This window comes from Salvia hispanica, chromosome 4, assembly GCF_029641045.1.
Source record: "Salvia hispanica isolate PSC_SH4W2 chromosome 4, Shi_PSC_v1, whole genome shotgun sequence".
Taxonomy (NCBI): domain Eukaryota; kingdom Viridiplantae; phylum Streptophyta; class Magnoliopsida; order Lamiales; family Lamiaceae; genus Salvia; species Salvia hispanica.
The window spans coordinates 12,379,281-12,402,860 of record NC_142695.1 but is presented as its reverse complement, the minus strand read 5'-3'; the positions used below and the strand labels follow the sequence as shown (position 1 = coordinate 12,402,860).

At 37.0% G+C, this 23,580-nt stretch overlaps 4 protein-coding genes, 3 non-coding genes and 2 pseudogenes across 8 annotated transcripts; 3 read left to right on the top strand and 6 right to left on the bottom strand.

Annotated features, from left to right (window-relative positions):
• Positions 1-952: 952 nt before the first annotated feature.
• On the top strand, positions 953-4,170 carry LOC125192566 (putative LRR receptor-like serine/threonine-protein kinase At2g24230 pseudogene; annotated as a pseudogene). The gene is made up of 2 exons (XR_016137560.1): positions 953-1,098; positions 1,226-4,170. The product of XR_016137560.1 is annotated as a putative LRR receptor-like serine/threonine-protein kinase At2g24230 pseudogene (transcript).
• Positions 4,171-5,589: 1,419 nt separating this feature from the next.
• LOC125197658 (small nucleolar RNA snoR27) lies at positions 5,590-5,675 on the bottom strand. The gene has a single exon (XR_007172191.2). It is a non-coding gene; the product is annotated as a small nucleolar RNA snoR27 (small nucleolar RNA).
• Positions 5,676-5,862: 187 nt separating this feature from the next.
• On the bottom strand, positions 5,863-5,955 carry LOC125197656 (small nucleolar RNA snoR26). Its single transcript, XR_007172189.1, has one exon. It is a non-coding gene; the product is annotated as a small nucleolar RNA snoR26 (small nucleolar RNA).
• Positions 5,956-6,004: 49 nt separating this feature from the next.
• Positions 6,005-6,098, bottom strand: LOC125197657 (small nucleolar RNA snoR27). The gene has a single exon (XR_007172190.1). It is a non-coding gene; the product is annotated as a small nucleolar RNA snoR27 (small nucleolar RNA).
• Positions 6,099-7,288: 1,190 nt separating this feature from the next.
• Positions 7,289-10,523, bottom strand: LOC125194237 (leucine aminopeptidase 1-like). Its single transcript, XM_048092353.2, has 10 exons — positions 10,291-10,523; positions 9,638-10,049; positions 9,361-9,555; positions 8,993-9,218; positions 8,747-8,873; positions 8,533-8,628; positions 8,295-8,372; positions 7,977-8,037; positions 7,628-7,815; positions 7,289-7,506 (listed from the first exon to the last, which is right to left on the bottom strand). Exons 1-10 carry the CDS (start codon positions 10,498-10,500, stop codon positions 7,378-7,380), a joined length of 1,722 nt encoding a protein of 573 aa, XP_047948310.2. The 5' UTR covers positions 10,501-10,523; the 3' UTR covers positions 7,289-7,377.
• Positions 10,524-10,570: 47 nt separating this feature from the next.
• Positions 10,571-12,623, top strand: LOC125194238 (26S proteasome regulatory subunit). Its single transcript, XM_048092354.2, has 5 exons — positions 10,571-10,858; positions 10,969-11,029; positions 11,166-11,270; positions 11,519-11,846; positions 12,402-12,623. Exons 1-5 carry the CDS (start codon positions 10,718-10,720, stop codon positions 12,421-12,423), a joined length of 657 nt encoding a protein of 218 aa, XP_047948311.1. The 5' UTR covers positions 10,571-10,717; the 3' UTR covers positions 12,424-12,623.
• Positions 12,624-13,157: 534 nt separating this feature from the next.
• Positions 13,158-14,109, bottom strand: LOC125191909 (mavicyanin-like). Its single transcript, XM_048089342.2, has 2 exons — positions 13,923-14,109; positions 13,158-13,621 (listed from the first exon to the last, which is right to left on the bottom strand). Exons 1-2 carry the CDS (start codon positions 14,095-14,097, stop codon positions 13,260-13,262), a joined length of 537 nt encoding a protein of 178 aa, XP_047945299.2. The 5' UTR covers positions 14,098-14,109; the 3' UTR covers positions 13,158-13,259.
• A 2,947-nt stretch (positions 14,110-17,056) lies between these two features.
• LOC125195791 (uncharacterized) lies at positions 17,057-21,112 on the bottom strand. Its single transcript, XM_048094023.2, has 10 exons — positions 20,822-21,112; positions 19,365-20,362; positions 18,834-18,918; positions 18,603-18,698; positions 18,287-18,439; positions 18,101-18,208; positions 17,889-18,008; positions 17,560-17,685; positions 17,391-17,474; positions 17,057-17,312 (listed from the first exon to the last, which is right to left on the bottom strand). The coding sequence occupies exons 2-10, from the start codon at positions 20,336-20,338 to the stop codon at positions 17,187-17,189; spliced, it is 1,872 nt and encodes a 623-aa protein (XP_047949980.1). The 5' UTR covers positions 20,339-20,362; positions 20,822-21,112; the 3' UTR covers positions 17,057-17,186.
• Positions 21,113-21,166: 54 nt separating this feature from the next.
• On the top strand, positions 21,167-23,446 carry LOC148927258 (cellulose synthase A catalytic subunit 7 [UDP-forming] pseudogene; annotated as a pseudogene).
• Positions 23,447-23,580: the final 134 nt, after the last annotated feature.

The window sequence follows — 23,580 nt, the reverse complement described above, 5'->3', positions numbered from 1 at the left end:
GAAATGGAGCACTGGTTGCTCGAAAACGCCATATTTCCTCTTTGTATATCATCGATTTAAATACACCAAATGCATTTCTCAACTGTAACCGAATATTTTTATTAATTATAAGTGGACACTCAATATTTATTTAGACTATATTTATATTTGAAATATTACTTTCTCACATTCGGCATCAGGTTGCTAAAATAAATCCGAAAAGAATTAAAACAAGAAAATATAGTAAGTTCAAACCACTAATCGCTTTTTAAAAAAATGCCAAAAGATTAGAGTATTGATGAAAATAATAGTGGGATGTCACATTAATCCATAATTTAAATCAGTAATTTTGTTTCCTCTTATAAATCTACCCAAAGTTCCTAATAAATTAGTCATAATTATATATTACTAAAAATAAATCGAAATTAAAGCGTCTTGTCTTGTATGTATAATTCATTCAATAAATTTGTTTTTTCATTTTAAATATACCATCATATAAATCACAAATCTCGAAAGTAGTTATTATTGTCAAATACTACTACTATATTAAGCATACTTCTTATTTTCTTTGGTTCTATTGTAATATTCATATTCTTTCGTATTTTAGGCAAAAATATCTCAAAAAGTCTTGATATCGATTTGCCAAAATGATTATAAAATATTTTCACAACATAAAACCAGGACTGATATGATATCTACTTCCCAAATTACATGATTCCCAATCATGGTAGACCATTAATTACACAAACATTTTTTCATATTATTAATTACATAACCACAGAATCACAAGAGTCGCAAAAACATAGTAGTAGTATCTTTGATTTTCCACCTAAAATCTCATTAATTATTTGATTGCCAATCCAGAAAATGATGTGTTTCCTTCCTTTGATATTTAAGGCATTTATGAACCCCAACTAACGACTCCAAACGCGGTAAATTTATTTCCAAAAAAATACAACTGTGTAAAGTTTAATACATCAATCAAACCCAACTCACACTGTAACCCATTATTTTCATTGCATTAAAAAAATGACTATTTCAGAGGAGGTTTGATGTTTCTTTGTCATAAAAAATTTCAGTCAGTTAGAGCTGTTGGCTTCTTGCAAGAAAACCAAGCAGGTATGCTATGCTCCAAATAATAATCTATTGTTGGTTGAACTTTAATGACACTGTGAATAAAACTCTTTAACTTCACTATTTTATCTGTTTTCTGGCGTGGAGGTGGACTTATTGTGGTTTTTTTCAGGCTGCAGAAAAACTGCTACATAGCCATAAATGGGGCAAGATTCTTGGTCTTGATATTTTGAAGATTTCAAGATTTGATTTTTTTTTGTGTGCTTGGAGCCATTTCTCACAAAATGGGTGTTGGGATATTCTGTTACTACTCCTTTTTAGTGGTGACTCTACTAACTAGGCCTTTGGTTTGCCAACAACCCAACACAGATGAGTCATTTCTCCTTGAATTCTTTGAAAAAATGGGCTTAAACCCACCCCACAAGTATGGCTATTCTGGCTCTTTGTGTTCATGGAGAGGTGTGGTTTGTGATGATGGGGGAGAAAATGTTCTGAAGCTAGAAGCTTCTGGAGTGGGTTTATCTGGTGTGATTCCTGAGACAACTATTGGGAAATTGAAAAAGCTTGAATCTTTGGATCTTAGCAGTAACAAGATTGCCACCTTGCCTTCTGATTTTTGGAGTTTGGGTTCTCTCATAAATCTTAATCTTTCACACAACCAAATTTCTGGGAGTCTTTCAAGTAACATTGGAAATTTTGGGAACCTTCAAAGTTTGGACCTTTCATTCAACATATTTAATGGGAGCATCCCAGAAACGTTCAGTTCTTTGTCAAAGTTGGAGTCTTTGAATCTCAGTGACAATGGGTTTGAATCCAGTGTCCCATCAGGAATCTTGCAGTGTTTGAATTTGGTTTCTGTTGATCTGTCTGAAAACAATCTCAATGGCTCTCTTCCTAGTGGCTTTGCTGCTGCATTGCCACAGCTCAAGTTCTTGAACTTGGCTGAAAATGAGGTTGTTGGTCGGGATTCGGACTTTAATGGGATGAAATCGGTGAGCTATCTGAATATCTCTGGGAACTTGTTCAAGGGTTCTGTTATAGGTGTGTTTGAAGGGGCATTGGAGGTGGTGGATTTGAGCAGGAATCAGTTTCAAGGCCACATTCCACCTCAGGTAAACCCCACCTCCACTTTCAATTGGTCGAATTTGCTGTATTTGGATATGTCGGAGAATGAGTTGAGTGGTGAGCTTTTATTCACTGGATTGCATCACTCTATTAAGCTTAGACACCTTAACCTTGCACACAACAGATTCACCAAACAGGACTTGTTTATCAATGCTGATGTGCTCACACATTTAGACTATCTCAATTTGTCTTCAACCAGTTTGGTTGGTGAGATTCCTAGCAACATCTCAAGCCTAACTAGTTTAGCCACCCTTGATCTCTCTGATAACCATCTCAGCAACCACATTCCGCCTCTCGTGTCGAAGAGCCTCAAATATCTCAACCTTTCACGCAACAATCTAACAGGAGATATCCCATTGGTGGTGATGGATGAACTCCATCGTATGGATAGTTTCAATTTCTCTTACAACAACCTTAGCTTTTGTGGGTCCCGGTTCCCCCCGGAAACTATTCAAGCTTCTTTCATAGGATCGACTAATAGCTGCCCCATTGCTGCCAACCCGGACTTCTTCAAGAAAAAAGCTCCAATGCATAGAGGGCTAAAGATTGCTCTGGCTCTGACCATCTCCATGGTGTTTTTGCTCGTGGGGTTGCTTGTGCTAGCATTTAGGTGTCGTAGAAAAACAAGAACATGGGCGGTGAAGCAGGATTCTTACAAGGAGGAGCAGACCGTTGTCTCGGGGCCCTTCTCGTTCCAGACAGATTCAACCACTTGGGTGGCTGACGTTAAGCAGGCTACATCAGTGCCCGTAGTCATCTTTGAGAAGCCCTTGCTGAATTTCACATTCGCGGACTTGTTGTCTGCGACCTCTCATTTTGATAGGGCCACGTTGCTGGCAGAAGGGAGATTCGGGCCTGTCTATGGTGGATTGATGCCCGGGGGGTTGCACGTTGCTGTTAAGGTTTTGGTTCATGGTTCCACGATGACAGACCACGAAGCTGCAAAGGAGCTTGAGTATCTTGGTCGAATCAAGCACCCTAATCTCGTCCCATTAACGGGATATTGCTTGGCTGGGGAGCAGAGGATTGCTATCTACGATTACATGGAGAACGGGAACTTGCAGAACTTGCTACACGATCTGCCACTCGGGATTCAAAGGACGGAAGATTGGAGCACAGACACATGGGAAGATGAGAACAACGGGATACAAAACGTTGGCCCTGAAGGGTCACTAATAACATGGAGATTCAGGCACAAGGTCGCGCTTGGCACTGCTCGTGCACTCGCGTTCCTCCATCACGGCTGCATCCCTCCCATCATCCACAGAGACGTCAAAGCAAGCAGCGTCTATCTGGACTCAAACTTAGAGCCAAGGCTGTCAGATTTTGGTATTTCAAAGATTTTTGGGAATGGAAGCGAAGATGGGATTGCTCGTGCATCCCCGGGGTATCTGCCACCAGAGTTTCTCGAGCAAGAAGGCAGCTCCTCGCCGATGGCACCAACGCCCATGTCAGACATATATGGATTCGGAGTAATCTTATTCGAGCTCATCACCGGGAAGAAGCCGGTTGAGGATGGTTATCAAGAAGCAAACTTAACTAGTTGGGTGAGGGGACTAGTGAGGAGGGACGAGGCATCACGAGCTATCGACCCCAAGATCCGTGGGACTGCACCGGACGCACAGATCATCGAGGCTTTGAAAATCGGGTACCTTTGCACGGCCGAAATCCCTTCCAAGAGGCCAAGCATGCAACAGGTAGTTGGCCTGCTCAAGGATCTTGAACAAATTACACCACAGTAAACACATTTTGAACAAAATCATGCTCTAATTTCTTTTGATCAATTCCTTGTCTAGTTTATTTTTAGTATCACGAGCTATATGGCGTCATGATTAGATGATTGTATATCATTTTGAGTTTTGCTTTCTTGACATTCTATCTGTGCTCACCACTCTTTCATTGTACAAACTCTTGAATCTTACCAAAGTTGAGCTGCTCGTATCTCACTTACAATATTTTAATAAAATTGAATAACTATAAAATATGAATACATTTTGTTCATGTGGGAATTAGGTATCATGCCTTAATAACTGCTGAAAATTAAATAATTATAACAATTGCTAGAGCACGAGTTTTATTGCAAATAGGACACTGATTCAAGTGATGATACATAAGATACAAAATTAGAAATTTAAAAGTGACTATTACATAAACAATCTCTGAATTTCTTTTTCACTATAGAACCTATTCTGTAATTCTTTTTTATTATAAACAGCAGTATTCACTTTTTCCTCTCATAATTAGAAGCGTTCAGACCATTTCGAACCGGCAATCGGAACCGGCAATTCTAACCCAGAATTGGAATCGGATAACAGTTCATAAATTATAACCGTGATCCTATTTTGTCGTGGCCGGTTACGGTTCCAGCCTTGTGCAATCCAGAACTGGTGAATATGCCTAGAAAAAGTTGCATTTTTGGCCAGTCTTCAACACAAAACCAGTTGAAAATTGACTTTTTATTTTTCAAATTTTAAAATTATCTCATTTATATCCATAAATATATTCATTCATCATCATTTCTACTTGAGAAGGTAACTTTACGTTTTTTAATAGATTTTATACTATTATTTTATTTGTAAAAAATAATTTACCTTTATATATACCTTTTACCTTTAGAATTCGTTTTATTTTAAAATGATATTTTTCACTTTTTGACAAGGTAAATATATAATGTACCTTTTTTATTTACCTTTTCATGTTTGAGATGCTCATAGTAGAATATGTGATCCATATTTAATAAAGTAAGAGAGTAGTGGAATGTACATGAAGTCAATATTATTAGTAAGAGAGGAAAAAAATAAAAACCCTAAACCCTAAACCCTAAAACATATTTCTTTTTAATTTGTACCCCACATTTCTTTTTAATTTGACTCGTTACTAAAAATAAAAATTCATTTTTATCTACTTTATCCCGATCACTTAATACACAAAATAAAGTTGCATAATTTCAGAGTCATCTTCCTTCTTCCTTGGGACGGAGAAAAATTGTTGAAAACTTTTTTCTTTAAATGTACTCTATTTTTCTTGGACGAAAAGAATACTAATTTATGTGAATGATTGAAATTTTGGCTATTGGTAATCATAAGGATGACCACTAATAAATTTGAATACTTGATATTCAAATGTTCCCAACAAATGATACATACAATCATATTGCATTTCATTAATTTACGATTTTATGGTAAGATCAATGGCAAAAAAATGTGACAAAAAATACAGGGAATATGATTAACTAAAACAATACTACTACTATTGTTTCATTTCTATTGTTACTTCCAATATGTTGACAATGTTAACATATGCTATATTAAAGATAAAATGACCTCAATCTGAATAAAATTATGTACAGAGGAAAAATAAAAATGTGTACAAAACAATGTGAAACCAAATAATCCTAAAATAATTGTAGATATTGGATCCCAGGATAACAAGTTATCTTCAAAAAAGAATTCATTACAGATAGATAACGCAGTAATATATAACATCACTGATCCAAAAATAAGGCATCAATCAAATTCAGGATGAATTTCTGAAGATCAATAAAAAACTAGAAAATCAAAGAGAAAAGCAATGGATTTTGTAAAAACGATAATACAAATAATTAATAATTGGAAATAAAGTATTGATTTTATATTAACAAGGCGAAAAGCATAAAAAGTATGGAATGAAGGAATGAAAAGTTATAAGCATCTCAGAGTATCATTTCCCCATTGATTTTCTTCATTTCTGAATCAAAGTGCAAGGATGACATTAATGTTTTCTCATCTCGGATGCTTATCTTCAACAATGAACAAATTCGAAAATATGAAGAATAAAATAGAAAAAGAAAGGATCTCAGGAGCTAGAAAAGTATCTTCAATTCCGAATTGGAAATATCAGATAGATAACGCAGTTTTAAACTAATGCATCATCGATCCTTCTTAAAAATTGTAAATTAGTTATGAAAATGGAGAAATAAAACGATTATAGGAAAGGAATCGCGAACCTATATTGAAATGCGATGACGATGAACTTGTGTATCTCAGAGAGGTGTGATTTAGGGATTATAAGGGGCGTGAATGCGATGAGGAAACCCTAGAAAGGCTTTAAACGACAACGTAGGGAAAGAAAGAGCAGAGAGAGGGTGGGAGAAAGAGGCGTAAACTTCATTCCTTTTCTTTTTTTAATATTGTCAATATATTAGGGTTTCTTTGATTCTAATTTTTGGGCCAATTATTTTTTGTGGAATAGTCTCTTACTTGTTCTGTATGGGCCGAAAATTTAGAGGAAATGAGAAATTTGGGCTTTGGATTTATCTCTAAATTATTGGGTTTGATATTACTTGACTTGTTGGAAGTTTTAAATAATTAACTATTTTTCCTTTCTTCTTTTAGTTGAACCTCTAGATTAATTAATATATTTATCTCTCCTTAATTAATTTCTTAAGGATCGGAATGTATGAGCTCAATGAACTCTTCTCTATTTCTTTCTACACTTAAGTTGCTTAAGTTTATGCAACGCATTCTTAATTATTTAAAATAAAATGAATTTGGAATCCCATTGTATTCCAATGGATTAACCTATGCTACCGTGCTAATAATATATTTTTTTTAATATGGTCTGTCCCAAACTAGAAATATAGAGAAACCACTTTCGTATTCTTTCTCCTGACCCCGCTACGAAATGAATTTCTAGACTCGTAGATTTATCGACATCAGGTTCGTAAAAAGAACAAAATTTTTATTGTCAATTTTTGCATGATAAAAAAAATATAATCTCTCAAAACATTGCATCTTATAAGTTCTAAAACATCTTATAAGCTCCCTGCAAAAGCTTATACTAAGTTTTTTAAAATAAATTTAACCAAACAACCACTTAATTCAAATTCCACACTAGCCCGGTAGCGCACAGGCTTGCATATATGTAGGTTTACACGCAACAAAATATTAAAAGAAAAAAGAGACACAATTCAAGTATGATAGCTTGTGAGCTTCTTCCATATCATCTCCTTAATCAGATGCCAAAAACATTGGTGGAAATTCAAAATTGTATACTCAATTAATTTAACCTAACTAAAATATAGCTGCTACAAGTTCAACTCTACAAACTGGGATAATAGCTCAACAAAAAATTACTGTAGTATCCAAAAAGGATAGTAGTATATATATATTAAATAAAAGGGGACTACTTCATATAGTTCCAACATAATCATTTTCCAAATTAGGAAGAGTTCTTAACTACCCATTCGACCAGTGTTGAAACCCCGAATCCAGTTGCACTCTTCTTCTTGTCATTCCAAACAGGGCCAGCCATGTCGATGTGCATCCATTGCACCTTCTCATCAACAAACTATCCCACAAAACATGTCATATTTCAGTATTCATGTTTGTCGACTATATATAACACAGTCTATCTTTGATACAATGTGTTTAGCAAGCTTGGCATTCAAAGCTGATAAAGAAAACATTACCTGTTTCAAGAAAAGAGCTGCGGTGATGGAACCACCTTGACGACCACCAGTATTTACCATATCAGCCACTCCGGACTTCATGGACTCCCAGTAAGTTTCCTCCAACGGCAGCCTCCATAGCTTTTCCCCACTATTCTCTGAAGCTCTTGACATCTCTTCTGCTAGATCATCGCTTGGCGTGAAAACACCTGTTTATTTATTAATGAAATGAGCAGTGTATTTTGGTCTGAAAGAATGACTACAACAAATCGATTTCAAAAGGTGGTGTAGCTATTTTCATGTAAATTACTAGAATAGAATCTATACGCTCCAGATTACAAGAAAAGAAATATTTATAGACCTAATATACCTGCAATTGAGGGTCCGAGAGCCACTATACAAGCTCCCGTGAGTGTAGCCAAATCCACTATCTGCACATTAAAATGCTTGCTACTCAACCACAAAATACAATATAAGTAAAAATGCATGGTGATTCTCTGTGCGTAGGAAATAAAAGCATCGAGCAAGCAATAAGCATTTCTTCAAGAAATATCATAATGTTTGAACCAGAAAAAAAGTTTGCTGGATTGCAAAATAAGCCAAGGACGGTAGGATAATCATGTCTTATGTTGCCTGTGTCTGTGAGAAGATGTCACTGAGCATGATGAACAAAACCACCGTATTATACCTTCTCTGCACCTTGATTACAGGCATATACCAAAGCATCAGCAAGTGTAAGTCTTCCTTCAGCATCGGTATTGTTTACCTACAATGTTGGGTTAAGGGTGAAAACCATCAGTGAAGAAACCTTATTGAATGCTAACATAAACATGCTTCCTTCCCTGGTCAATATAGATGTAACCTATACGAAGATGAGCTGGATGGACGAGAACAACAATTTGCAACCTATGGCAAGGAGAAATTACCTCAATTGTCTTCCCATTTGAAGCAGTAAGGATGTCCCCAGGACGCATACCTGTTCCACTTATCATATTCTCGCAAGCGGCAACAATGAAGTGAACCTGAATATACAGTCAATTGTCAAATTTATTTCTAATCTATGATAACAATAACAGGCAAAGTAGTAACTCAATCAAATCAAATCAATCAATCAAGTAAAGTCAGGAAGAGCAAATGCACCTCTACCCCATCAGGCTTGATTTTTCCTAGAGATTTTGCAGCACCCAATACTGCTGCTGAGCCTCCCATGTCAAATTTCATGAGTTCAATCATACTACCTGGTCCTGTCTTGATATTGTAGCCACCACTGTATTGTAAGGAAAACATCAAGACAAGAGCATCTGATGAGCATTATAAATATGGCTGTTCTTGTTCAAATTTTGAAATCAAAAGATAAAGATCTCTTTCTTAGGGTATAAAAGTTACCAATCAAAAGTCAAGCCTTTTCCCACCAGGGCCAGCTTGGTTCTAACTGTTCCACCTGGAGGCTTGTAACATAAATGGATGAAATGCGGAGGATTGCACGATGCTGCGCCGACAGCTAAAAAGGATCCCATTTTCAATTCCTTGCACTGTTCTTCATCCAATATTTTAACCGTAAACACATCACTGTGGTCAGATGCAATTCTTGTGGCTTCTTCAGCTAATACTCCTGAATAAGAGTAACATTCAAAAAACAAGTGAGATATGGAGAACTACAGATCATAAAAGTCTAGCAATATGAATGCCATGAGAATAGGGGTAATATAAAAAAAAAACAAATGTTATTGAGGAAAACAAATAATATGACAAACCAGGTGTGAGTACATTCGCAGGAGCATTCACTAGCTCTTTTCCTAAAATGATCCCTGAACAAACATCTTCGGCATATTTGAGTTTTTTCTCAATCTCAGGTCCAATACCAAGACCAAGGATGTCAATTGAATGTAGAGCAGGTTTCTTCGATTCTGATTTGAATCTGTTATCATCAAATGTCCCCAATATAGCTCCTGTTTAAAGTTCAAGGAGCAGCCACATTAACTACAAACAAAGATGGGCATTTCTACTCATGCAATCTTGAAAAGTACATACCAGTAGCTATAGCTGAAGCAGTGCTTGGCTTCAGTTCTGCAGCAATTCCTTCGGATGAAGCAAGTGTGATGGCAACATTACTAGCCCGGGAAGACTTTGCTGCAGCAGCAACAGACTCACCGAGACTGCGGTAAGCTGTTCTTGCCGATGCTGCTCCAAGCCCAATCAAACCAACCCTTTTAGACCCAACACCAGGAAGCCTGAGCACTGTTGATTGTCCAGCCTTCCCAGTGAAATCTTCCTCGGACGAGGCTTCAGATAACAAACCCCCCAAATGCAAATCCAGCTTTTGCAGTATTACATTCTTAAAAGCCGAATTTTCATCCCTCTCCATGTCCTTTTCCGTGACGCCCACAGCAAGTATGTCTCCTTTCCATTCTACCAAGTCTATCTCTTTTGCCGAAAATGCGATCTTACCTCATCCCAGCAACACACCAAATTAGTTAAGCCGATAACTAATATCCCCATAAAATTAACATGCCAGGTTACATATATGAGTCATATTTCATCCAAATCAGTTGAAAATTAAAGTGAAATACTATCACAATCAAATGGAATTAACATGAAACCAACATTATCCCAATGCATCATTATTCACAGCTCCAAATAAATGAGAGAATTGATAATCAGTAAATACAAAGCAAAATGAATACCTTTGGCGGATCGATCTGTTTGGGTTCGGTGAGACCAAGAGCTGCTCGAGTAATGGAATGCGCCATTCGCTTTCCTCTCCAAGATAGTCCGAATTCGAACTTAGTGAAAACAGAGGTGGAGAAATTAGAGTAAGAAGACGAGAAGGAAGATGAAGGCGACGCCGAGGCACGAATAGTAAAGGAGCTAGAAGCTACTCTAATGGCGGCCATGCTTTGGAGAAACAAATGGATGCTGTTAAATTTATCTCCATTATCTATTTGGGGAGGCAAATGAGATAGTTTGAAATTCAGGGGTAGAAACGTAAAAACGGTGAACTCTTCACCAAGCTTTCTCTCTACTCTATCCCCCTTTCATCGGAGAATCAATTAAACCCTAGCTAGTACAAAAAATTTTACTCAGTAATCAATCAATTGAGAACAAGTGAAGATGGTGGCGACGAATCTGAAAGCGGAGACGATGAAATTGATGGAGAAGCGGAGTGGAATAGAGGAGGAGATGAATGTCATCATCGAACGCCTCTGCCAGCCCGGCGGCCCTGGCCTCTCCGGCAACCTTGTCGATTCCGAGGTATATTTCGTTCCATTTGCCTCTCCGCAATTGATTATTTCTTCGTCTACACCTGTGGATTGAATATGAAGATTTTGTGGCGGATGGTTCTGAAAATTGAGGTTTTGCAGGGGTTTCCGAGGACAGATATTGACATTCCGACTGTCAGAGCTGACAGGCATAGACTTGCTGGTAATGGCAATCTCTCTGTTTTGGATTGAAAACTACAGAATGTGAATTGGCTTTAATTTTTGCTACCTGTTAACAAATTTAAGTTAGGTGGTTGGAGAAGCTCTCCCTTTTACTCACTTTGTTTTTGCTGGTGCAGAGTTGCGTAATGATCACAAGGATATAACGGAGAAGATGAGCCAAAATATTGAGCTTCTTCATTCTGCAAAACATACTACAGCCACTTCATCTGTTAAAGATTCTGGTTAGCTACTAATTGATTCATAATTGTATGTTGTTTATTGGAGTTTTTGATATGTGATAGATGAGTTATTCACACGACACTTACGAGCCTAATTAAGCGATGGGCATGAGCTGAAAGTTAATTGATACTTTAACAAAACACACACTGCAATTCACTCAATTGCTAATGTCGAAAGGTTCATATATGATTATATTCAGTGTGTTAGTTAAGTGGCATAAAATTAACTGTGTTCGCATTTGATGCCGCAGGCCCAAGTGCTGGCATGTCTGTGTCCCTTGACAAATCTGTAGCCATAGATGCTTCTAGTGCCATGGATGCGGATTTTGACATCGGCAGACCCTTTGCAATTGTCGATGAAATTACTGAGTTGTCTCCAGCTGCAGAAGATGGTTTACAACTGGGCGATCAGATTTTGAAATTTGGGAATGTGGAGGGAGGTGAGAGCTTGCTGCCCCGGCTTGCTGCTGAAGCTCAACAAAAGCAAGGTGAAGCTGTCCCCTTGGTTGTGTTGAGGCAGGGTTCTCTGATTAATCTGACTGTAACTCCTAGAACATGGTCAGGTCGAGGTTTACTGGGGTACGTCCTGCTTTACTTTTCTTCTTAACATCGTCAAATTTTCTCTTTTTACCTTTCATTGCTGCAAGTATGGCATGTGCCCTCAACAAATCTTCGAAAAACTCTTAGTGCAGTATATCTAGTCAATATAGTAAAACATCAAAGAACAAATTATCTATATGAACCTGATGATTCGCCAGAAATGATGCTGGTTTAACAAAGCACGAATTCAAGCTTTTATAAGGAATATTTCTCTACTCAGTTAGTAGTAACATACTATTTCCATTCCAGCGTACTTGATCAATTATGCATCATTTTAATTGTTTTCTTGATGTGCTGGTATTGGTTGAATCACCAATCTCTGTTTCTGCATGTGCGTAATATTCTATTTCCTCTGGGTACAGTCCTCATGAGCAATCTCTAATGTGGATCCATATAGTTTTGTTTGTATTCATCGTCCTCGGTCCTTTGCTGCACACACGAGTTTCACATTCAAGTTTGCATGAATGTGCTACTATTTAAAACTATATGTTCACGTACGCTCGAGCTAGAGTTCTAATTTGTGTATTTCCGCAGGTGCCATTTCCGGATCTTATGATGATGGATTCATGCACATAACTCCTTAATAGTTGGGAGCAAACTGCCTGGAGGGAAAAGAATACTAGTAGTAGGTTTTTATGTGCATTCGAAATAACTCTGTTACTTGTACTTACTCTGACGATGACCCACACCTGCTCTTCGAGTATGTTTCTTGTATTCGACCTTCAATCTTTTAATCTATTCCCAATCTTTCATATTGATTTTTTTCTCATTTTGTCGATTTAGTATTGGGTATAACACCTTAAAATTGATTATTGGCGTAATTAATTTTACAAATAACATAAAAAATCAAAATTAGATTTATTCTTTTCTTCATGTTTTTGAGATTGTAAAGAAAATGGACAAACCAATTTTGATTTTTATAACAATTACTAAATTAATGACGTAATCATTCAAATCAAACCAAAAGGATACAACGCTGAAATTAAAATTTACTACTATGTTTATAACAAATAAAATTAAAAAATTAAAATAGTCAAAAAATAATAATTAGACAGAACGAGACACAGATTTGTGAGATGACTGATTAAACATTTTAATTATAGCAAAATCACCGTGATAGCGATTATAATAATTAAATCTGGAACATATCAAACTAATTACGATTATGACTTTGAGAAACTGTTTATTTGAAATTCGAATTTCAAATTAAAATTGGATTTTCACATCTAATTAAGGAAAACAATAATAACGTGTATAGTTGATATTTTGTGTTAAAAAAATCAAAATCAGTAAAACTTAACGCAAATAATTAGATACATATTGAAAAAGTACGGAACATACCATTCATGAAACAAACAACCAAACTTTTACTAACAAATCCATTCCAAAACCCTAAACAAGAGCAAACATTATTGCCATCGCAGCGCCAACGAAAACACCGGCTCGAAGCATCTCACTGCCACTGTGATGCGCGGGAGCAGGGGCGGGGGCATGGTGGTGGCTGCCATTTCGAACAGATGGAGAGGGAGCCGCAGCAGGGTGGTGGTTGGCGGAGAGAACTCTCATCTCCACCTTCTGCCCCTTCTCGCAGTGGCCGTCGGCGCCGCTGATCAAGAAAACGGGGCCGGACTTGTCGAGGGTAATTTTGGTATTTCCATCGTTATAGGATTTGATGGGGTGTGATCTGCTGCATGTTTTGTAGTCTGCTCCGCTCACTTCCACCACCGAATCTAACTTTTTGTCGTACTTGAAAACTATAACAGACAATACCACAAAATAATAATAAGCGGTAAAGTAGTGTTGCTACCGTGATCTGGTGAGATTTTTAAACTTAAAGCATGAAATTAATAATAATAAAAAAAGATAGATTTTTAAACTTAAAGCATGAAATTAATAATAATAAAAAAAGATTTTATAAAAAAAGATTATATATGAAAATGAGACTGTAGTGAGTAAACAAATGGTCTTGCTACCATGATATGCTGAGATTTTTAATTTGAAAGAAATTAATATGAAATGATTATACATAAAAAAAAATGAGACGTTGGTGAGTACCGATGGAATCGCCGATTAGAAAGCGGTTTTTTTCGGCCCATTTTTCGTAGGTGTCGGGAGAGGAGGGAATCTGCCATGAAGCCTTGTTGTCGACGACATGGAATTCTCGGGCTTCGGAAAAGCTCATGAAATGAACCAGAGCCAGGCTAAGAAGGATGAATTTGCACAAATCCATATCTAAAGATAAAGAGAGAGGGAGAGAGTTTTGTTGCACAATATCATGGTGTGTATCTGCCCTATTTATAACAATCTAACATGGTTTTGGACTTTTGGTTTGTAAATGTTAGTATTTGAAATTAGCGAAAATCAATGAGCCGTTTCGAGTCATCATTAGTCTTATTCAAATTTTAAGGTTGTTAATTGCTTTTAATGTAGAAACATAAACATATCTGACTGAATTTGACTTGAAAATGTTGGGAATAAATGATAAAGGTTTGTGAATGATAATTGTTATTTTGTATATAAAGTTTTGCAGCTATATTACAATTGACATATTTTAGTTATGAGGTCATAATAAAATAATTATTATAAATTACTTAAAACTTTTATAAACCAATCCAATTTGTACAGATAATTTTATTAATCAATTCAATTTGTAAATCTAGGGGTGTCAAAATCATGTTGGGTCAATCTGACTCATATCAATAAAGCCTAATTTGAACTCGACATGTTAAGAAAAATCTCAATCCGATTACAAACTCGATCTGCTACCTTCAAATGTGAACAGACTCACACGCAACACGAATTTGTTAACGACACAATATCATATGGATTGACATGAAACGCTCACAATATGATAACGACCTGAACCTGATTTACACGAATATATCTAATTTCAATTAAAATACGATTTTACAAGATTAAACATGACTTTTAAACCCGATTTACAAATTTTAAGCCTGATTTAAATGATTAAACATGATTTTCAAACTTGAATTACACGAACCAAGAGAATATAACTAAAGTACATATTTTTAAAAAATAAAATAAAAATCACTGACATAATAGTTTTATTTTTGAAATAGATTATCCAAACCCAACCAATCTCAATATTATCAAGATACTGACAGGTTAACCCGATAAGAACATGAAACCAATAAGACATAACCAATAAGACATAACCCAAACAAAATAATTTTAATTATAAGTGTTTTTGTAAGATTTTTGTGTCAAATAAAAAATTGTCACCCTACTTAAACCATATTATCCATACTGTGCCTACGAGTAGCTAAAAATATAGTATGTCGTTGACTTATTTTAAAATCAATTAATCAATTAACACATTGTGCATGGTAAAATTTTACACTAACCAAATCGAGCATTTTAATAAATACTATTAGATCACTCTCATTCGATTGATGACCACAAATCAAATGAGTACATAATTATTTATTAATAACAATGACCTTTGGTATTGTTATATGAGTAGAAATTTTGAATTGATTTATATTGTTCAAAACAAAGCCACATTTCTACATATATTAATTTTGACAAAATATGACTATTGTATAGCCAATTGCCGTATGGTAGGTAACACAAGAATATAAGATGCTTGATATTGTGCACAATCATGATTATTTTAAGGTTCATATGATGGTTGAAAAATATAAATTAAGGCTAAATTAAATTAGTAGAGCAATTTTGTGTAAATTAAGGTTCATATGGTTCATATGATATTGTGTAATTTTGAAATATTGAAGCGGTACGTGGAGTATAATTTATTAACAATTTTTAGTTGGAAATTATTTATTGGAACAATATGTGATTGGATTTACTGGAATTATAGTTGAAGATCATATCTCGTCAATGTCCTAATAGTAACGCTATAACGCTCATTCCCGTAAAAAAACTTGTAGTTTTCTCGTGCTCTCAACACACTATAAATGTTGTTCCCGCAAAACTTTGATGCATTTTAGCATCAAAATATAATCTAGGATTGAATTGTGAAATTATTTTAATTATAAGGGAACCAAACACACTACAAATTTAATCTCGGATACAATCTTGCAAACCGAACGCACGCCTCCTTAGATCATTTGTACAATCTCTTGCTATGTAAGGATACATCACTTCATTGGATCAAATTCGAGGGTACGATTAAAGACGATGGTTATCAAAGATTGCTCGTGAAGTTAAAATGTTCGAAGGGGATTGCTCTAAAGCTTAGTTATCAACTCAGGGTGTCTCCGGTGGCGCCCCTCCCATTAGGACCTCCACTAGCCCTTCCCATAAAAACTGTCTGCCACGTCAGCACTAGCCCTTCCCATTCCACTGCCACATCACTAGCCCTTCCCACTGCACTAGCCCCTCCCACTAGGACTTCCACTAGCCCTTCCCACAATTATTCAATTTACGGAATTATTAATACGTCGAAACGAAATACGGGAAAATTCAAAAACTTCATTAAAAAAATTACATTAAAAAAAATTACATAATTTGGGGATTCATCCCCGCCATTTGGGGATTCATCCCCGCAAAATTTCCCTCCGATCCGATGGGAATCGAGGGTGTGTTTCCTCCGCTCGTGGTGGGGGAATTTCTATTGTATTCCATTGTAGTAGAAATGAAATTTGTAGATTTAGAGAGAGAAACTTGTCAACACAAGTGGTGTGAATGAAATGAAGTTGGAGGAGCCCTATTTATAGAGTTTATTAAAAAAAAAAAAAAATTAAATGTCGAACGTCCGACCTTCGCCACAGTGGCAGACGTCCGGTCGGACGTCAACGCGAGGGGCGAGCCCATGGCAGGGGCACTCGGGACGGGCGTGGGCGGACGTCCCGCTCACTACGGCGGACGACCGGTCGGACGTCGCCGACGGGCGAACGGGACAGCCGCCAGTGGAGACCGGACGTCCGCCGACGGGCGAACAGGACGGCCGCCAGTGGAGACACCCTCACATTTCTCTTCTCATCTCGACTTTCTCTCGTTTCAAGTTTCTTCTCGTATGCATTTTTTTTGTTTCATCACTCGATAAAGCAAAAATAAGATTGTAATCGTTCTTTTAAGTTCAAGTCGAAGTTGTGTTCTGGAGGGAAACATGCAATTTAAAGCAATCTAAATTCTTAAAAAGTCTCGACTTTCGCCCTATCTGCCACGAGATTTGAAGATGAGAGAGGGCGAGGAAGAGGAGAGGATGAGAAAGAAACAAACCAACTTCATTAGTAGTAGTAGTAATATAACAGGGTTAAGCTTGAGAAACAAACATAGTAGATGGAAATCCAAGTGAAATAGGAGAAAGCAAAAGCAAGCAAGGATATGATCCTACTATTTGAGAAGCGTTTTCACGATAGACTTCACATTGAGCTTCTTCAAATCAGTATAGGATTGCCCACATCCAACAAACATCACAGGTGCACCAGATATGTAAACCATGGATAATGCAGCTCCCACCTATATCATTTTTATTTTTTATGAGTAAATAAATTTGGTTGCAATTATTATGTCATGCTAAATAAAACAATCACACACCTTGTCATCAATAGTGTCGAACTTGGTCAGCAGGATTCCGTCGATCAGTCGGGGATCTGGTGAGGGTGAGAGGTCACCTAGTTTCTGAACAAATTCAAGGACATTGGCCGGTTAATTTCCATATGAGTAAGTAGTATTATGAACAAATTGAAAGGAACAAGTAAACAACCTGGTTGAACTTCGACAACTGATCAACAGCATCGTTCCCCACAAGTGCCTCGCCAACAAACAGAATCAGGTCTGGACTGTTGACGTAGATGAGCTTTGACAGAGCTCGCATCAGTGGTTCGTTATCCTGCAAGATACAAAAATATCTCCATGAATATGCATTTGGCAGGAAAATGCACTCGAGATAACACGATGCAGCAGCTTGGGAGTCAAAGATAAGATCATGTAGTAATTCCAAACATGATACACTCAAGAAGCATACAGGCATCTTTTAACATTAACTAAACTGTAGCAAAATATCAATATGCACATGAAAAGCAGAAAAAGTACCTGCATTCGTCCAGCTGTATCCACCAGAACAACATCTGAACCATTTCGACTGGCCTCCTGGATAGCTTCCTTTGCCACAATTGCTGGATCCTTCTCATAACCTTTCTCAAATATGGGAATCTGGTGGTTGCAAGATCATATGCCATTCCAGTTAGAGCTATTTCAGTTAAGACGTATAGCACAGGTAATATAAGTGTGATACTACAATATACCTGGAGTCTTCGTGCATGGGTACGCAGCTGCTCCACGGCACCTGATCTGAATGTGTCGCAGGCAGCCATCATAACATTAACATTATGTTGTTGAAGCCAGTAGGCAACCTGCCAAAGCCACATGGGAAAACCATAAGAAAAGTGCGAAGTTGGTCAAATCATTCATTTGAATTGGATGTGAACAACCTTAGCAAGATTGGTAGATTTCCCTACACCATTAACTCCAACAAAAACTACAACATAAGGTTTCCCTTGCTCCTTTGCAGCATGAACATCCCTCAAAATATCAATTGAGCGCCTAGGAGTTAAAATGCGGGTAAGTGCATCTTCCATAGCAGCCTGGAAGAATCATGTGACCATTAAATCACTAATAAAATTCTCTGAGTGAATCTTGAGAAATAGAGAGCTGCAAATATGCCCTTTTGTCCATATAGAGGTGGATGTTTTTCCACTTAGCCTTAAATTGTTGATTAGAAGAAGAGCTTCAGATATTCATAGATACCTGAACTGTTGATGAGATTCTTGTGAAAGAAGCTAGCCTTTTGCCCTCAAGACTTGAGGCCACTGATTCACAAAGTTTCTCAGCAATTTCCTCTGCCTGCCAGCGATCATTCAAAGTAAGTGCAGAAACATGCTAACAAACACTTTATGCAAAATAAATGCTAACTTGTATTAGAAACCAGTTTTCATGTCATAGATCCCATTCATGGATAAGACACCATCAGAAACTTACCACATTCTTGGTCATAAGTCTGTCCTTAAGAGCTTTAAGAGCTGGTTCTAGGTCAGAATTCTCCAAATTTGCTTTGCCCGCAATACTGAATCAGGAAAAAAAAAGGATCATAAGATATCTTTTATAGAAAAGAAACACAATATTGTAGCAATTACACATCCAAGTTGTAATATATAACATCACCAAAATTTTATTTGTACAAATTGAAGCACAAAAGATTAGCAGTATTTGCTTGGAATGCAGTATGATCATAAATAGTTCAGCCTAAAAAAGATACAATCGCACTCTCATAAACGTATTGATCAGTAAAATGCATGGAAGAGTACATCTTGACTAGAACTCCATAACCTACCCGACCTATTACTCATTTACCTTCCCTACACATAACTAAATGAAGGATGTACATATTGAAGAACAATCAGCCCTGGCAACATTTACCAAGTGTTACATATAGCATTCAATAGATTTAACCAGTTATAAGTTGTTGAGAAATAAATTTAGTTCAGTTCAGGTCAAAGTCAGATGATGTACCTCTGGAACATGGATGAAAACCACCCTCCTTTCTTCTTTCCATCAACCTTGTTATCCTTTGATGTCTCTTCCTCCTCGCTTTCGCTTTCACTGCTAACAATCTCCTCTTTGTCCATCATACTCTCCCCTTGATCTGCAGCTACAACTGATATGTGCTGCTCCTCCACATTCTCACTCCCTGGATCAGTGAAATCTAATTTTGCCTCTTTGGGTGAATCATCCCAAACTCTGTTCTTTTTAGTAATCTTTTTAGGCTCCTCTTTGGAAACCTTGTTAGGTACAGTTTCAGTTTTTTTTCCACCTTTCGACCTAAGCTTCTGTAGCTTATTTACATCAAAAGCACCAGTATTGGAAACACCATTCTCTTTTCCATTATTTTTAACCTTAATAGTTGCTTCCCCTTTCCCAATATGATTATTGCTAATATTTCCATTTTCTAAAGGACGCCCTTTGCTATTGTCACCGTCACGATCATTTCCCGGTTCACCTCCACTCTTTTTTTTATTACCTCCATCCATGTTTCCATTTTGCACATTTCCTAGCTTCCTGGCAAGGTTATTGTTCATAGGCTTGCCCACTTGCTTTGATTTTTTCATTTCCTCTGCACGAGCCTCAGCTTCCTTCTTAAGCTGTAGAAATATATCATCAAAGTCGTTGTATGACGTCCGCTTTGGATCATAAATCTCCGAGAACTCTTTCTTAACCATAGAAAGCAGATCGTCAACGTACAATAGATGGAGAATACGCTGATACACAGCAACAAAAACAAGCCCTAGATCATTGTGAAATGTCCACTTAAGAGTGTATGAAGCACCCGGCGCATCATAATTGTACGATGCAGAGCCTGACCTTTCCTCCAAAAGGCAGGACCTTATCAAGGTATCGATAGGCGATCCTCTAAGAGCATTCCCAAGCTCTTTGCATGTCCAGAGGATTAAACCTCCTCTTGTAAATATGAGTAACTGCTCTAACATCTCTAGAGCTTAGAAAGCTGTATCCTGAAAAAGTTTTCAAAAATTCAATGTTTTCCGAAACCTTCTATAAAATGAGTACAAGTTAAATATTCAATCATATCTAAAAAAATATCGAAAATCTTCAGAGAAACCACTGAGCAATTCATGATAGTCAAAAGCAAAATACACATTGAAACGAACAAAAAAAAGTCTTTCATTCACTTCTTTTTATATTCTATGATTGCTAAAAAAGTCACGATATATGAATTTTCCAAGTTGTTAATTTTATTTGAATCAATCGCAGAAATACATCAGATCTCAAAAGAAACCGCAGATAAAAAACAAGAGGGGTGAATGATTGATTAAGTCGACAAAAAAAAACGAGATTCCAATTGGATCCGAACAGATGAAGAACAAATTAGGAATCACAAAAATACCGAAAATTAAACGACAAAAAGAGCAGGCAAATCCATAAATTTACAGATCTGATAATAAATTCATCACCTGAGAATCTTTGACGCCAATTCTGTTAAAAAGAAAAAGGAAAATGAAGGAGGAATTGCGTTTGAGAGAGATGAATATGGAGAGTATTATATATATATTGGGAGCTGACTAGGAATGTTTGGTTGGTCGGCCAAAACCGGCGGCGGGGGTCAGCGTGTTAAGGTCGTACTACTATTTATTCCAAATATCCGATTTTATTAATAATCAGGAAAATGTTGTAAAATAAAAATCATGATGGTGATGAATTGCTTGAATCAAACAAATCATGGTTAAGTAAATCTTTCAACTATCATAGAAGCTTCTCAGCCTTTATCATGCCGTACATCAGGAGGTTTGGAACTAACAATGTACAATGTGATCGAGTACAACCTCTTATATTACCATCTTTTGAAGTCATTTTATGACAACTTTTCAACGGGTGATATTTAGGGTTTAGAAGGCGCTAGACTTGGTCCCAAACGGAAGCTTCTTGTGTTGACTTTCACGGTCTTAAAAAACTAAGTTGAGCATGGATAATGCTCAAGTCCAAAGAAATGAGAGATTATAGGCAGAGGAGAACATTCGCAACTGACAAGTCCATCTTCAACTCATGATCGACATAGTTGAAGAAGTTTGGGCACGCAGTGTGTTTAGAGTTTGTATACTAGAAATCACCTTTCAAGTAATTGAATGCTGTAAAACTCTTATTTTATTTTCCAATAAATAAAACAGATTATTTTTGTCATAATGTTGTTATGTTTTACATTTAATGGGTGTTTATTGCATGTTTAAATGTATAAGTAACTTAATAAAGTCTTAGTCTTTATTTTAGTAGACCGGTTGTGGGCGACGTCCACTTTTAGGTAACACGGTCAGTTCTAAACAAATAAAAAGAAGAATTTCATAACCTAGATGGAATTAGACTACCCATCGTGAAAGGTTGCAATGTCAGTCCGCATATTTCTAAGTCTTACTGAAATAAGATGACATTGGTGTAGTAAAGCATTGAATGGATCTAACAGCGAGACGAGTTTTTATGCTATCTACTGAAAGACGAGGTCTTGATAAGTGTTTGTTTCTTAATCAATGTATGTTAGCATTGAGCATACAGTATTGATTATGCACTGCTTTGACTTATCAAATGATGCGGGTTTTTCGCAACCCAATAATCCTGATATATTGGGTAGTGGTGATAAATATCTAGCGGTGCTAGGATTGCTATTATGTTGAATCGTGTGTGAGGTGAGTCTCGTTTGATAATGTCCTCAAGAGGAGCGCGAAACAAGGTTTTATTATTCGGAACCTAGCTAGTTGGAGTTTGATTACTCTCTGAATAATAAATAAGTGTTTCATGCTAAGCCCACTCTTGGAATTTATAAGAAGTTAATTAATTAATGTCTGTTATAATGGACATTTTTATCTTAAGCGCGAAAATAAAAGTTAAAACGGAAACCCGAAATACTTGTAATTTCGGATTTGGATGGGGAGAGTTCAATATTACTTCTGTAGTGACTGCTCGTAATATTTCAATTAAAGCTTGTATTAAATTGTGGGTTCAATTTAATTAGTAAAAAGCAAATTGGGGAAACTCATATCCAAAACCTTCCATAGATCCCTATCTGGGCCCAAAAAGAACTTAATATAAATAAGAGAATAAATGGGAAAAAAATACACAATTATTTTTCTCAAAATTTTCGTCCACTCCAACATAGAGTAGAGGATGTTTTTTTTTCTCTCCAGCTCTCCTATGTGAGGTCAGCTTCTGTCTTATTTATTCAAGTCCTAGTATCCCGGTGAAATCAACCCACACTGATATTGGAATACAGTTCGGGACCCAGTCAGAAGACCGTGGTCTAGTACTCAACGCTTCACGTGGAGAAGCGCTAGCCATCGTCGATTCTTTGGAGAATCAACAAGGTATTATTCATACTCCGTAGAAAAGCATGTTTTAGGTTTAAATTATACTTCATGTTTAATTCAAGTTATGAGCATGATACATGAGATAATTACGCGAATAGAATTTGTCTAATAATCTGCTAAATAGATCTGATTATTTTCCATGCATCACTATGTTGTCTCTTCTTCATCGCCCTGTTCCTGTCCATCTTCATCACAGGGATCCTAGAGCTGAGGTGGAGCGGGGTGAGCATCGAGGAGTGGTGGAGGAACGAGCAGTTCCGGGTGATTGGAGGCATATCAATGCATCTATTTGCGGTGATCCAGAGGCAGTTGAAGGTGTTGGCGGGGATAGACACCAACTTCACGGTCACGTCTAAGGCCTCAGATGACGAGGAATTTAGCGAACTGTATGCCTTCAAGTGGACCACATTGCTCATCCCTCCAACCACCATCCTCATCATAAACTTGGTGGGGGTGGTGGCTGTGGCTGGGATATCTGATGCCATCAACAACGGCTACCAATCGTGGGGCCCTCTCTTCGGAAAGCTCTTCTTCGTCTTCTGAGTCATCGTGCATCTCGATCCATTCCTCAAGGGTTTGATGGGAAAGCAAAACAGGACTCCCACCATTGTGGTCATATGGTATATCCTTCTTGCCTCCATTTTCTCCTTGCTTTGAGTCAGGATTGATCCATTCATACTTCGGACTAAGGGCCCTGATACCAAGAAATGTGGGATCAATTTTTGATTTATTTTCCCACACTAATGAATTTTGGCCATGTTTGATTGTCGGGAAAGTAAAGTTGACAAGAAAAATGATTCCTAGGAAAATAAATCATTGGAATATGATTCCTAACAAATTAACTTTCTTGTGTTTGAAAA

Excerpts from the sequence above, each read along its gene's own strand:
- LOC125194237 (XM_048092353.2), bottom strand. The coding sequence starts at position 10,500 with ATGGCCGCCATTAGAGTAGCTTCTAGCTCCTTTACTATTCGTGCCTCG. Across the intron at positions 9,556-9,637 it reads TGCTTCAGCTATAGCTACTG|GAGCTATATTGGGGACATTT; the intron begins GTATGTACTTTT and ends AACTTTAAACAG. Across the intron at positions 8,373-8,532 it reads CAAATGGGAAGACAATTGAG|GTAAACAATACCGATGCTGA; the intron begins GTAATTTCTCCT and ends CCAACATTGTAG.
- LOC125194238 (XM_048092354.2), top strand. The coding sequence starts at position 10,718 with ATGGTGGCGACGAATCTGAAAGCGGAGACGATGAAATTGATGGAGAAG. Across the intron at positions 10,859-10,968 it reads GCAACCTTGTCGATTCCGAG|GGGTTTCCGAGGACAGATAT; the intron begins GTATATTTCGTT and ends GAGGTTTTGCAG. Across the intron at positions 11,030-11,165 it reads TGACAGGCATAGACTTGCTG|AGTTGCGTAATGATCACAAG; the intron begins GTAATGGCAATC and ends TTGCTGGTGCAG.
- LOC125191909 (XM_048089342.2), bottom strand. The coding sequence starts at position 14,097 with ATGGATTTGTGCAAATTCATCCTTCTTAGCCTGGCTCTGGTTCATTTC. Across the intron at positions 13,622-13,922 it reads TCTAATCGGCGATTCCATCG|TTTTCAAGTACGACAAAAAG; the intron begins GTACTCACCAAC and ends TGTCTGTTATAG.
- LOC125195791 (XM_048094023.2), bottom strand. The coding sequence starts at position 20,338 with ATGTTAGAGCAGTTACTCATATTTACAAGAGGAGGTTTAATCCTCTGG. Across the intron at positions 18,440-18,602 it reads GAATCTCATCAACAGTTCAG|GCTGCTATGGAAGATGCACT; the intron begins GTATCTATGAAT and ends TGATTCTTCCAG. Across the intron at positions 18,009-18,100 it reads CCCATGCACGAAGACTCCAG|ATTCCCATATTTGAGAAAGG; the intron begins GTATATTGTAGT and ends TGCAACCACCAG.